We start from the raw sequence: 15,441 nt of genomic DNA, 5'->3' as shown, positions 1-15,441 counted from the left end.
GCATAAAATACCTTTAGATCATGTTTCACTTAACTTTTTTCTTAGATTGTTTTGTTAGTATATCGCTGTTAGTTAGCTGGGTGAAAAGTTCAGAAAAGAAAATACGTTGTACAATTTATGGATTACATGAAGCTGAAAATAGTGAAGTAGCTGATTGGCAGATTTGGAGTCTAATCTATAGAGGTTGTAGCAATGAATCAGAACTGGAAAAAGATGAATCAAAAATTTAAAGTAAGGCTTTATTCATGAGACTAAGTACAGAATAGAGGATAGAGGGCTTAGTTGCAGTGTAAGTGAAGAAAACAAGAATGTAACAGACAGAAAACAGGAAAAACAAAATAGTATGACCGAGCAATGTGTTGTGGACATTCCAAAAATAATGCATATATGAACTGCATTAATATAAGTTTATTATGTAGGACAAGGGAGGTGATATGCCCTTTACTTTACTCTGCATTGGTCATATCAAGGTTGCAATGTTAATTGCACACAATTCTCTTTACTACCCTTTCAGATGAATTGGATGCATGCTCAGAAAAGAAAGTGGTCTCATCTTCTAAAAGGAGTGTTTGAAGGACCTCGAGTTATCTAGAAAAGAACAGACTTGGGGTAGTTTATAGTCATAGCTGTAGATTTACTTCTGTGACTTTGTAGATAGAGTACAGGCAAGTTAGTCATCATGTATTAGTAATCCTCTTAAAGGGAATTTGCATTTGAAGAAAGTTACTGTATGAAGAAGAGCATTATCGAGCAGTCAGTGCTTTTTCTGAGATAGTATAGTAAGCTGCCTGGTGAGATACTTCTTTCTTGTCCCAATAGTGTTCAAATATAGGTGAGAATGGGATAGAAAGAACTTAAGCATATGATATGAGTATATTTGTATATTTGGAACAGAAAACTTTCAAGATCCCTTACCAATTCTAAACTTTTTTTGATTCTAAGATCAAAAGGTCTTTATGCAGTATTATTTTATCCTCATGAAGCTACCTTACCTTAATAATAGTAATTTGCGTTGGCACAGCTTCTTACAGTTTATAATGTATTTTCTTAGGAGTTATCTCAGTTTTGAGCTTAACAGCAACCCTTTTGAGTAGACAGGGCAAATATCCGCATTTTGAACAGATCAAGTAATAGGTTAGGAGAAAGTCTGAATTGCCCCAAATCATAAAGCTTTTAAGTGGCAGACCTAGGATTCTACCCCTGGTCTACCAATTCTGATTTTAGTGCTGTTTCTACCACACCAAAAAGTAAGTTATAAGCTGCGATTCTTACTTTGCATTGAAAATTACAAGGAGCAGATGATTCTCAAATTATATTCCCATGGAAAATATAAATGTAGCTCAAGTTAAACCAAGGGTTCTAAAAGCCAAATAATGGGGAGCCATTGAGGAGATCTGTGTCAATCGGAAGAGAACACTGTGTATAATTAATGAGAAAATCTACTTTGGTCTACTAGATTAATGATGATACCATTTACTAAGAGCAAGTGCAGGAGAAGTAGCAGATTGGTGGGCCACAGAGGGAGTGATTGAATTTTGGCTATAATTAAAACAGCTAACTTTGATTGTTTACTATGTGACAGGTCTTATGTCATTATCTCATTTAGTCTTCACAACTCTCTGAAGATAAGACTTTTCAATCTCCACTTTCCATATGAAGAAAGTAGAGCTTAGATAGTTTAAATAACTTGTTCAAGGCTTCATAATTAGTATAAGAGCAGAAATTTGAATCTAGGTGTCTGACTCCAAAACCAATGATCTTAAGAGCTAGTTTAAGGTTTGTCTGGAATGTTTGGATAAAAATGATCAGTGTTCAGTTGAATAAATGGTTGTGGCTTTTAAGAGGAGGATGTATCCTGGAGTTATTTGAGTCCTTACCAAAGAAGTGGGCAATACATAGCCTCTGAAAGTGTCTTTGGAAAATAAAGATTTTATACCTGCCTCCCCCTTTTCTGCATTTTGGCACCATTTCTGTGCTTTGTAATATTGTGTGGGCATTCCCTAACCTAGGAACGTACTCTGAGTGTTTGAAAATGAAAGTTGCCCTTTTTAAGGGTCAGTAGACCTGTGAGCTCCTGTAAGATGGATCTTTAGGATAGGGGCATGTTTCATTAACCTTTCATCTCCAGCTTGGTGCCTAGAACATAGCATGAATGAAATGAAATGGATGGATGAATGGTTGGGTGAATAAATAGAGATAGGGAGAGTAGAGAGAGGAGTTCAACTTCAGAGCAGCTGTCTCCTGTGCAGTGTGAGGTAATGGGTGGGCTACCTTTTATTTTCCAGTTGATAATTCTCCATAGATGGTTAGCTTAGATCCTTGTACATTTGCTGAATTAACAAGTGGTCAGGGGCATTTACTCCTTTTCCCAGTGAGGGAACTAGAGAAGACATTACGTATACCTGACTTTTGGTTTTGTTTTGTTTTGTTTTTAATTACACAAATAATATGTATTCATCATAGACATTGTAGACACATTAGAAAATCCAAATAAGCAAAACAAACAATTTAAATTGTCTAAAATTCTACCACTCAGAGATAGCCACTGTTAACATTTTGGTGTATATCCTTCCAGAGTTTTTCCCATACAAATATATACATTAAAACATGTATATATTTATTTAAAATGGGATCATTACAATTCATATTGTTTTGTAAACTGCTTTTTTCACTTATTACATGTGACTGTCTTTCCATGTCAGTAAATTTACATCTTTATCATCATTTTTAGTGACTGCATAGTATTCCATTATATGGATGTACCATGATATATTTAACTAGTTCTCTATTGTTAGGAATTTAGGTTTCCAATTTGGAGTTCTTTTTGGAAAAAGTTATGGTGAGCATTCTTATATGTACATCTTTGCACACTTGTCCTTTTTTTTTTTTAAGTTGAAATGATGGGACATTTCAAAGTTTTATGTGTCTCTTTTTGTTTTTTAAATACAGACTTAGATTGCCTTCTTGAAGGGTTGTGCTGATTTACACTTTCTCCAGCAGTATATCAGGAGTGCTCTTTTCCCCATATCCGTATTAGCACTGGGTGTTATTTTCTCTGTAAATTGTTAGCAATTTGAAAGGCAAAGGTATCTTTTGGTTAAATGCATTTCTTTGATTAGTATTAAGGCTGAACTCTTTTTTTCCCTTATTGCTCATTTCTGTTGAGGTTCATTGTTTTTTCTTACAGGTTTGTAAAATGAAGTTCTTTATGTATTGAGGATACCAACCCTTTGTCATATGTTGCTTTTATTTTTTTGTAATCAATTTGTCTTTTATCTTTTTGATGTCCGGCAGAAGACGTTTTAAACTTTTATGGATTCAAATGTCATTTTTTTTTCCTTTATGATTTCTGCCTCCTTACCTCATAAGTAGTACTCACCTATATTTTCTTCTAATACTTGTATAATTTTACTTTTTGACATTTAAACGTTTAATCCATCTGGAATCTCTTTGATGTAGAGACCTAGCTTAATTTTCCCCCAAATAATTAATCATTTGCCCTGATTATCAATGGAGTTGGAATTTAGAATGTGTTTTGACACAGAATGTATTGTAAACAATGTTTGGTGAGGTTTAAATAAGACCACTGTAGTGCATTTAACTATTAAACTCAAGGGCTTACCTGGAAAGGTAACCATCATTTATTATATCATTTCCATGGAAAAAATATTTTTATAGTTTTAAATAATCAATTTACACATTAATCTTTGAAGCACAACCTGTTGCAAATTGGCAACCGCATACTTAAATGGTGGTTCTGTACTTCATTAGAACCCTTTAGGGGTGAAAATATTCCTATACGGTTTTATCTGTCTTCATTTGACTTAAACTGATGTGAGATCTGTTTTGGTAACTTTCTACTTGCTATACTTTTCACAGAATGGACAGCAAATTATGGATGAACCTATGGGAGAGGAGGAGATTAATCCACAAACTGTAAGTAAAATATTGTATCATAAGGGATATAGATAAATCAGATACCTTAAAATTTAAGTATTCTTATTTTTAAACTGAGCAAAGTAATGATTTTACAGTGTTAGAAACTTGTTGATGCTTTCGCATTAATTTTACCAAAATACATTCTTGAATATGCCAGTGACATTTTAAAAAACTGTTTGATGAGACTGATTTTAAGAGAAAGACAAGACAAACTACTTTACATTGTTGAAGGTTTTTCATTTAAAAAAAAAAGCTTAAAAAAAAAAAGCAAACTAACCATAGATTTATTAGTGAAATAAATATAAAGGTCATTATTTTTTGGAGATATTTAACGTTGAAAATGATTGTTCACCGTTTCCTCATCTTGTGTTTTTGGTTCAGTCCTGAATCCCCAGCACCTAGACCAGTGCCTGGCACGTAATAGGCACTCATTAAATATTAAATAAATGAATTAATAAATTGTCTCCTCTTGCAAGAAAACCATTGTTAGCAGCTCAGTTACTATCATCATTTTGTTCTGTATATAAGACAATTATTATTGATATTTACAAAATATATATACTCTGCCACTTGCTTTTTTCCCTTAATATGTCTTGAACATCTTTTTATGACAATACATGTAGATCTGCCTCATTTTAAATGGTTGCATAGTATTCTGTTTTGTGCATGTCCTGTACTTAATGTAATTTTCCCCTATTTATTTTTGTGAACTTGTGTTTCAGTAGGACATAGTCTTAGAAAAGGATGTGCTGGAACAAAGGATATGAACATTTAAATCTCAATAAGCATTGCCAGATTGCCATCCAAACCAAAAAGTTGTAAAAACTTCACTATATGTGAGTGTTTGTTTGACCATACCCTATTCAACACTAGATATTATCAGAAATTATTTTTAATTTGAGCCACACTAAATAAATCATACTTTCTCTTTTCAGTTTGCATCTCATGTGATTATTAGTGAAGTGTCCATGCATTATTGGCCTTTGTATTTGCCCAATTTTCTTTTGGGTTACTTACTGTCTCATTATGGTCTGTATGATCTCTGTATATATTCTGGATGTTAACTCCATGTCTATAATATATCTTGCAAATATTTTCCCCCTACTTTTTTTAACATTGATTATGTTGTCTTTCATTGTATGTGTACAGAAGTTTTCATTTTTAAATGGTCAGCTCTGGCTTCTGGGTTTCATGTTTTAGTTAGAAAATCCTTCCCTGAATCAAGTTTATAAAAATATCCTCTCACATTTTCATCTACCACTTTTATGGTTTTGTTTTTTGCATTTAGATTTGTGGTCTACTTGGAATTTTAGTACCTGTTATGATGCAGAAATATAACTTTTCTTTCCAAATGGATAGCCTGTTGTCCTAATCTCTACTTATTGAATAAATAAAACCCATTCATTCCCACTCATTTGAGATCCCTCTTTTACCAGATGTAAAATAGCCATATACTCCTAGTATTAGTTTCCTAGGACTGCCCTAACAAAATACCACAACTGGGTGGCTTAAATAACAGAAATTTATTCTCTCAGTTTGTAAGACTAGAAGTTTGAAATCAAGGTGTCGACAGATCCATGTTCTCTCTGAAAGTTCTGGGGGAGGATCCTTCCTTGCCTGTTCCAGCTTCTGTTGTCTGCTGGCAGTCCTTGGCATTCCTTGGCTTGTAGACACATCACTCCAGTCTCTACCTCCATTGTCACATGGCATTCTCCCTGTGGGTCTGTGTCCAAATTTCCCTCTTCTTATTAGGACACCAGTCATTGGATTAGGGCCCACCTTATTCCAGTATGACTTCATCTTAACCTTATCACACCTGCAAAGACCCTATTTTCAAATAAGATCACATTCACGGGTACCGGAGATTAGAACTTGAACATACCTTTTTGGAGGACACAGTTCAACCCACAACATCCCTGAATGTTTTGACTTTACATACCTTTTCAATTACTGTACTTTTATTATATGTTTTTTATATGTGGCAAGACAAGCCTTCCTATCTTTTTTACCTTTCAAAGTCGTAGTCTTATACATCTACTAGATGAACTTTAGAATCAGTTTATCAAACACTCCCGAAAATTTTATTGAGACTTTTATCCAAATAGCATTAAATTTATAAATTAACATGAGGAAAATTATTTTAATAAATATTGGGTCTTCACTTCCAAGAACATTCATTTATTCTGATATTCTTTTATATTCTTTATCAAAATTTTATGGTTTCTTAATATGATTTTGTACATTTCTTATTAAGATAATTCATAGACATTTAATAGTTTTTGTTCTATTGTAAGTGAGAATTCTTATCTGCTGTGTCTTCCATCTAGTTATTGCTAGTATGTAAAAAAAATTAGATGTTTCTATGTGCTTTTTAACATCAGTTATGGAAGAGTGAGATCACTGTACTCTTCTTCTCAAAACCCTTCATACGTTTTATGCTTCCTTTAAATAAAGTCCAAACTCTGCAATGTGACCTAACAAACCCTGCGTAATGAAACCTTTGCACACTTCCACCCTCTACTGAAAGTCCAATCACTCGTATGTTTCAGGTTCTCTTTTACTCCTGAGCCTTCATAGGTGATAGTCCCTCTCCCAGAATTCTTTTCCATTACCACTCCCCTCCAATGAAGTCCTGATCATCCTTTAGGTCCAAGTTTTGCTGTCACTTCAACTGAGGTGTCTTCCTGACACAGCTACCACTTTCATTTCCACCTTGAATTGAGTATTTTTCCTTTGTGCTGCCCTAGCAGCCTATGTGTACCCTATGTGACAACACCACACTAGATTCCATTGCTTATTTACTTGTCTGTATTTCCTACTAAACTGTGAGCTACATGAGGCAGTGACCATGTCTGACTTACTCCTTGTTTTACATCCATGTATCTGGCTCCCAGTACCCAGTAGGTATTCCATCAGTGCTTGTTAATTAAAGGAACATGTGAATTAAGTCTTGGCTAGCATGGGGCCTAGTGCCCGAGGCTGCCTTCAGATTTGGTCTAGATTTCTGCATCTCCCAAACCATTTGGGTCATTTTACTTCATTGGTCTATGGTATATATTTATTAGCATTTAAGCAAATGTAAAAACAATCAGTAAGTATTAATATTGATTTTTTTTGCCATCAGCCACCTTTTTTCTTTATGCAACAATTCCTTTGGAAGGAAAACCTCTAAATTTTTTATTCTCTGAAGTCTAAAATCAAATAATTTTCCATTGTGGTATTCTACATACATGGTTCATACTTTCCCTCTGAGTACTCACAGCATTAGCAACATTTACATCTGGAAGTGAGCTGCATTCTAGAGGTAGGTTGAAAAGGTGCAGGACTAAGATACTACCAGCAATGTGGGTCAAGTTGTTGAGATCATTCCACATTATAGGAATTGAGTATAAGATAAAAACCTAATATTTAATATTTCTTTAATGGCATTAAATCCAAAAGATTGTCAAATATGTATTAGCCTTATACTTTTAAATTGTATTTGCCTCTAATGTACAGTTAAAAGTTTTTGTCAATTACTCATCATTTAAATAGTGAAAGTTGAGATGTCGCAGTAGTTATTTTATGCATAACAAATTACCCCAAGCTTAGTAGCTTAAAACAACATACATTTATTATCTCACAGGTTCTGTGGGCCAGGAATCTGGGCACGGCTTTCTTTGGTTCAGAGTCTCTCACAGACTACAGTCAAGGAGTTTGCCAGGGCTAGAGTCTCATCTGAACCTTGACTGGAGAAGGATCTGCTTCCAAGCTCACATGTTTGTTGGCCCAGATTCCTGACCCATAGAAACTGTGAGATGCTAACTGTATGTATGGAGGTCGTCGACTGGTAGGCTTTCTTGTAGGTTGATTGACCCCTTTTCTATGGGCTAGAATGCAGAGTGTGATGATTAGCCAGTTTTGGCCTCAACAAGACTATAGGGCAGATAGAGAATAACAAGAGAGAATAAACCTGGATCCTTAGTGACCTAAGGATCTAGCGACACCTCTTCACTCTAACCTAGCCTCGTGCCTATGGAATGCTCCAAGAGAGAAAAATAGGCACTTACCTTGCTCGAGACTTTGCATTTTGGGATTTTTTTGTTAGAGCAGCTTAGTCTGTACTCTGACTACATCTAGTCATTCATTAACGAAGTAGTTAATGAATGTCTATTTGGTGCCAAGAACTCTGCTAACTTGTTAGAGACACAGAAACACATAAGGGAAACTTGCAGTTTTAAAATGGCAAAATAAAGCTGTTTTTGTCCTCTTCTCCTCTGGGAAATTACCACCCAAAAGAACAAGGACAATAAGAAACGGAAACACGGTCTTTGAAATTAGAAGACTTCTGTTATTTGAACCACAATATATAAATATGAAAAGCAGATAAAAGAGTCATAACAAGATGAAGTTATAGGACCTAAGTGCTGGTGAGGAGTATATCATCAAGAAGCAAGCCTTATTTAGGGCCCCAAAGCCCCAGAAGAGCTCAAGAATGAGGTCACCAAGTATTGTGGAAAGTGGAGGTATGGCACAGGCTGAAAACAGAGATTGGTTGAATGTCGATATGAAAAGCCTTTACTCTAACTCCTCTTCTACCCCTGGAAGAGACAGAAAGTATTTTATAGAGAAAAATGAACCAGAGAGGCTCCATACATGGGGAACCCCAGGTATAGTAGGAAGTGGGGTGAGACACGGGGCTGGAAACAGGGAGATCAAGTGAAAGCCTACTCCTCAATGGTGAAATGATCCCCTTCCCCTCCCCATTTCACCAACCAGGACCATATCCTCCAGACAGGAGAGTGGAGTCGTCTTTCCTGAAGAAACTGAATGATCCCTGATAAAAGACCTTCAGATACTGACATTTGGGAGATCTTCAATGTAAAGGCTGGCTACTTGGCCATTTAACCTACAGGAAAGCCTACCAGTTGACAAGCTCCACAACATCTGGTCCACTTCGTAGTGCCTCACTCTTAAAAATGAGTTAAAAGCCAAATATCACCAGACACTTGAGAAAGGATTCCAACATGAAAGAATAAGATCTTGGGGGAAACGGACAATGCAGGAAAAAGAAAAAATAAATTAATATCCTTTGAGTGCTAAGAGGTGAAATTGATTTCCTAAAACAAGAGTAGAATGCTATTTTTTAAGTCTACTCTTATTTATTTATTTATTTTTGGCTGCATTGGGTCTTCATTGCTGCGCGCGGGCTTTCTCTAATTGCGGCAAGCAGGGGCTACTCTATGTTGCGGTGCGTGGGCTTCTCATTGCGGTGGCTTCTCTTGTTGCGGAGCACGGGCCCTAGGCGTGCAGGCTTCAGTAGTTGTGGCACGCGGGCTCAGTAGTTGTGGCTCACAGGCTTTAGAGTGCAGGCTCAGTAGTTGTGGTGCACGGGCTTAGTTGCTCTGCAGCATATGGGATCTTCCCGGACCAGAGCCCGAACCCGTATCCCCTGCATTGGCAGGCAGATTCTTAACCTCTGTGCCACCAGGGAAGCCCAGAATGCTACTTTTTAAAAAACTTTTTAAAAAGAAGAAACTCTTAGAAATTAAAAATGTGATAGTAATATTTTATATTTTAGTAGAATATTTAGAAGCTAAAATTGAGGAAACTTCCCCCAAAATAGAACAAGACAAATAGAAAGTAAGAGAGAAAAAGAAAGAGAAGCAATTTAACATTTACGTAATAGGAATTCCAGAAAAAGACAATGGGGAAATGGAGGGGAAGAAATTAGGAAAGAAATACCATAAGATACATGTTTTCCCCCCCACATCTTAATATCTCTGAAATCAGAATGTTTGTTATAATCGAAGGTGTGACACATTTTAATTGGGAGCACTTTCTCTTTCTTAATGGTACAGTGCTAATCGTGCTCTTAGATTAGGTAGAATACTAAAATACCAAAAAAAAATTTTTTTCCCCCAACACGAGGACCACGAGTCTCCGGATTAAAACAGCCTACTGAAAGCCTGTTAATAATAACCAAAAAAATAAAATAAAATAAAAAGAAGAGGAACCACCCTACTCAAGAAGGATTGTTATTATGAAATATCAAAACACCAGGGATAAAGAGAAGATCCTAAAAGTTTTGCTGTGGGCTGGATGTGTTCCCTCAAAATTTGTATGTTGAAGCCCAACCCCCAATGTGATGAAGTTTAAAAGTGGGGCCTTTGGGAGGTGGTTAGGTCAGAAGGGCAGAGCCCTCATAAATGGGATTAGTGCCCTTATACAATGGACCCCAGAGAGCTCCCTCACCCCTTCTGCCCTGTGAAGACACAGCAAGAAGACGGCTATCTATGAACAAGGAAACAGATCCTCGCCAGACACCGAATCTGCTGGCAACTTGGACTTGTACTTCCCAGGCTATAGAATTGTGAGAAATAAATTTCTGTTTGTTATAAGCAACTCAGTCTATGGTATTCTGTTATAGCAGCCCAAACACACTAAGACAAACATTTAGAAATTTTTTTTATACCATATATAAAGGCCTGGGGGACTTCCCTGGTGGCGCAGTGGTTAAGAATCCGCCTGCCAATGCAGGGCACACAGGTTCGATCCCTGGTCCGGGAAGATACCACATGCCACGGAGCAACTAAGCCCGTGCGCCCCAACTACTGAGCCTGCGCTCTAGAGCCCGCGCGCCGCAACTACTGAGCCCTTGTGCCACAACTACTGAAGCCCGCGTGCCTAGAGCCCATGCTCCGCCACAAGAGAAGCCACCACAATGAGAAGCCCGCGCACCGCAACAAAGAGTAGCCCCCGCTCGTCGCAACTAGAGAGCCCAAGCACAGCAACGAAAACCCAACGCAGCCAAAAATAAAAAATAAAGAAATTTATAAAATAAAGGCCTGGGTATAAGAATAATATACGACATTTCAACATTGAAAGTTAAAAGTCAAGGAGCAGTGCCTTTGAAATGCTTAGTGAAAATGATTTTCAACGAAGGTATTTTCAGACATGTACCTATTCTTTGGAAGAAGAGTACCTTCTTCTGCCAACAGTAGAAGGTTATTAACTAAAGGAAGGACATGAGATTCAGGAAACAAAAGACCCAACATTTACAAGCACAGTGAAGAAAGTTCCTTCCCATTATGATGAATAAAGGATGCTTCAGAAGACTAGTTCATTCAGTAGGCTTAGAGAGTACTCAGTCCAGATTGAAGCAGACAGATGATTCCAGGAGGGCTGTCTTCAGGGAAAAAAAAGAAGTTATGAATTGTCCAGTAGGTTTGAGTATTGAAAATCCACTTGAGAGGCAGAGTGAGAAGAATTTGAGATAGGTGCAAGGAAAAGAAAGCAAGTTTTAAAACAAAGCAACTATAAATTTAACAAAAATAGAAACATTGTACACAAGAAATGTAACTAGAGTATATTACTTCAAGCAGTGAACAGTGTTTACATAGTCATAATATTTGTAAAGACTCAATATTGATTTAACTAAAATGTGTGATATGAGTGTTAAGTCAATTATAATAGGATGTCTAAAGGTAATATCTGAAATTGTTGAGTCAGGAGAAAATAGTATAAGGTTATTAGCTATCATATAAATACCAGAGGGAACAATGAATAGAGCTGAAAGGGTATCGAGAACACTGGGTACTGCAACTTTTTTGTTATATAAGCCTTGCATCGTTACTTGACCCTTTAATCTTTACTCAGACCTTCTTGACATATGGAGCTGACCCTGTGATTTCTCTTGAACATGTCTCCTGGTTTCTAGTTGTGGTAGAGCCATTTCATTCTGTCTGGATTTTTCTCCCTTCTTCACACCTCATCTCTTCCTCTCTTCCCTTTGTTCTTTGCCCTCCCATCTGCCTCCTTCCTATATCCTAGATCTGCTTTTCTTTCATCTTCTAGAATTTAATGCTGTTTTCCTTTCTTCTGGCTTTCTGAAAGCTCAATCCTTTCTTGTCTTTATGCACCTGAAGTAAAATTTTTATTTCTTCCACTCATGAAGTATACGAAATTTATCTAATTAAATTGATCCACACCAGAATATAACAGTTAGTCATCACCTTCCACCATCTCCCTCCCCAGGAATGTTTGCGTGTTAATTCATATTTATGTATAATTAGTTGAATTTCTCACCAGTTAACTTGCTCCAGCCAGTGTATTTTGTTTTCTCCCTTCCCTGCTGGGGAGACTTGATTATTTTTATCCGTTATTCCGGTAGGGCTGGGAGAGAGACTGCCTTCATAGCAGAAGGTAGGGTGCTGTATAGCGCCTCAAGCCAAGATACCTTCCTGGACTCCAGAATTTTCTATCCTTTCTCAGCTGGCCAGAGGACTCCATGCTCTGATGATCCATGCAGAGGAAATAGGGAGTCTGGGCTGTTTAGGTCTCCATAATCATCCAAGAATCATTAAAGCAGTTTCTTGCTTAGTGGGGAAATAATTCTCTTAATGGTTCTTACAGTAGCAGGCAAAGGTTCTTCTGAGGCTTGAGAATTAAAGGACATAAATAAGTACCTAGCACAAAGGAAGAGCCCAGTAAGTGTTAATTTTCCTGTCCTCTTCCTCCCAGATGCTGATCTTACTCTCTCAGACTATTCACCTAGTCCCTCTTAGGAACTAGGGTGGTATCCAGTAATTTTCTGGCTGACAGTAGGCCTGGCCTCAGACAAAGCTGTGAATTGACTTTCTCTTAATTTGGTCCTTTGACCCCTCTGTTCCCCTTACTGTTTATTTCTAATGACCATGCATACATTAATCACTCATAACATTAACTTTGTGAATATTATATTACTACAGTCCTAAACACTATATTTATCAATGCAGTCTTTGTAGCTCTTGTATCAGAGTCACATCCAGTTGTCGAGAATTGGAGAAAACTTGGGCTTCCCTGGTGGCACAGTGGTTAAGAATCCGCCTGCCAATGCAGGGGACACGGGTTCAAGCCCTGGTCCGGGAAGATCCCACATGCCGCGGAGCAACTAAGCCCGTGCGCCACAACTACTGAGCCTGTGCTCTAGAGCCCACGAGCCACAACTACTGAAGCCCACTCGCCTAGAGCCTGAGCTCCGCAACAAGAGAAGCCACCGCAATGAGAAGCCCGCGCAACGTGATGAAGAGTAGACCCTGCTCGCCGCAAACTAGAGAGGGCCGCACGCAGCAACAAAGACCCAATGCGGCCAAAAAAAAAATAATTAATTAATTAATTAAAAAACAAGGAATTGGAGAAAGCTTGTTAAAAGTAGTAGCGGTTTAAAAAGATAAAATGGAGATAGCTCGTAGATGACCTTGGATGCCAAGTTAAAGAGCAGCACCCCTATAAAGGTCACAGGCAGGAGTACACCAGCAGTGCCCCATTCTTTTCAAATCTCCTGATGGGCCTTTAGCAGTAGTTTCTTCCAACTGCTACGCACGCCGTAGCTACTGTTCATATAGTAACCCTAAGGCAGCAGTGATTTGTATGACAGCCTTCACAATATCCAGGGAATTTCACCAGTTCCCTGTTGTCTGCTGGTTTCCTCCATTTCTTTGAAGGTTCCCTCAAGCTCCCTTAAAACTTGCATTTGAACATCCAAAATGATACTCATAGCTGTGAGTCCAGCACACACTTGCATAACTCTTGCAGTCATCGCGGGTTAAACACAAAATAAACTACAGAAAGAGAAGCCCTGGACTTCCCTGGTAGCGCACTGGTTAAGAATCCGCCTGCCAATGCAGGGGACATGGGTTCAATCCCTGATCTGGGAAGATCCCACATGCCGCAGAGCAACTAAGCCCGTGCGCCACAACTACTGAGCCTGCGCTCTAGAGCCCGCATGCTGCAACTACTGAGCCCACGCACTGCAACTCCTGAAGCCCGCATGCTCTAGGGCCTGTGTGCCGCAACTACTGAGCCTGTGAGCTCCAACTACTGAAGCCCGCGCACCTAGAGGCTGTGCTCCACAACAAGAGAAGCTACCGCAACGAGAAGCCCGCTCACTGCAACGAAGAGTATCCCCCGCTTGCCACAACTAGAGAAAGCCCGTGTGCAGCAGCAAAGACCCAAGGCAGCCAAGAATAAGTAAAATTAATAAATATATTTAAAAAAGAAAGCGAGAAATCCTAGAGGAGTAGACAATAGACAGCGAAGAACCCACTCAAAACAGGAAAGTACAGTAGAGTGCTTGCTCATTGGCAGGGAACATTTGTGGAGTGATACACTAATGACACTTACTGACTAATTATGTAGAGTATTGTCTGTTTTTCTAACTCTCATTAGCTGAAAGTATATTTTAGCACTTAGAGCATGGGGAAGATATGCTCTAGTAGATTTAAGTATATACCACTTAGGAAAATATTTCCGAGATTAAATAGCATTATAATTAGCACTGCATGGTGGCATTAAATAGAGTATGTGTATAATAGGCAAAATTTCCAAGCATGTAAGTTTTCCTTTACTACATTTTTGGCCCTCTTTCAGGGCTATTTCTTATTTCTAGTGTCCCTTTTCTCCACCCCTAAGAGCTTTTAAAAAAAAATACCCCCTTTTTAAAAAAAATCGTGGCTTGCCTAACTCATATGATCCCTGTGATCCAAATTTGCTTCTCCTCTGCTCTAGTCTACTTATCACAGTACCCATTTTTTCAATTTGACTGATCTAAACCATAATTGGAAAGAAAGAAAATTCATCTAAGTTCTCTTGAAGTATGAATAGTTTATTGAGTCAACCTGAAATACTGGTGTATTGAAAGTTGTAACTCCTGTACTTAAATGAGTCTCTTAATTTAACCATTTTAGACAAAAATGAGTAAGTAAAAAGAACTCCAGGGCTTCCCTGGTGGCGCAGTGGTTAAGAATCCACCTGCCAGTGCAGGGGACACGGGTTCGAGCCCTGGGCCGGGAAGATCCCACATGCCACGGAGCAACTAAGCCCGTGCGCCACAACTACTGAGCCTGCACTCTAGAGCCCGTGAGCCACAACTACTGAAGCCCGCGTGCCACAACTACTGAAGCCTGCGTGCCTAGAGCCCGTGCTCCTCAACAAGAGAAGCCACCACAATGAGAAGCCCGCACACTGCAACAAAGAGTAGCCCCCGCTCGCTGCAACTAGAAAAAGCCTGCATGCAGCAACAAAGACCCAGCGCAGCCAAAAATAAATAAATAAATAGAAAGAGAGGAAAAAAAATTATTAAAAAAAAAAAAAAAAGAACCCCAGGCTAAGCAGGAAAAAAAATGTGTGAATAGGGTGACCAGCAACACCACCTAGGGTGTATTGCTGCTTACTGCAAGATTCCAGCTGGGACATCGGTGGTGCTGCCCCCTCGCCCTCTCGTCATGCTCAGGGGAGATATTGTGAGTGGAATATAGCGTGCTTTCCATTGACACAGGGCCTTAGAAGCAACCCCTCTCAGCGCTCTAGGAAGCCACTACCATTTGGTTCAGGTTGATGATCATAAAACTTATTTCCCATCTCTGATTTAAAACCTTAGAACCATAGCACTTTATAACATTATCTACTGATGGATGTGTGCTACAGAATAATTCTCCTGTACTTAAATGGAAATCCTTAGATATTAAACCCTTTACTGTCTGA

At 38.4% G+C, this 15,441-nt stretch overlaps 1 protein-coding gene across 6 annotated transcripts in view; it reads left to right on the top strand.

Moving 5' to 3' along the window:
• The window catches only part of RPS6KA3 (ribosomal protein S6 kinase A3), a 107,286-nt gene that overhangs the window by 24,658 nt on the left and 67,187 nt on the right, over positions 1-15,441 (top strand). For 5 of the 6 annotated variants that reach the window (XM_036839388.1, XM_036839386.1, XM_036839384.1 and 2 more), the window contains one exon: positions 3,880-3,936. In XM_036839388.1, the coding sequence (XP_036695283.1) occupies positions 3,880-3,936 (57 nt within the window). Of the gene's footprint in view, positions 1-3,879; positions 3,937-4,669; positions 4,776-15,441 lie in introns of those variants that run through there. The other variant, XM_036839387.1, reaches the window with a different exon arrangement.

The sequence above is a fragment of the Balaenoptera musculus genome, chromosome X, assembly GCF_009873245.2.
Source record: "Balaenoptera musculus isolate JJ_BM4_2016_0621 chromosome X, mBalMus1.pri.v3, whole genome shotgun sequence".
In the NCBI taxonomy this organism is placed as follows: Eukaryota; Metazoa; Chordata; class Mammalia; order Artiodactyla; family Balaenopteridae; genus Balaenoptera; species Balaenoptera musculus.
This window is presented reverse-complemented; position numbering and strand designations above follow the sequence as displayed.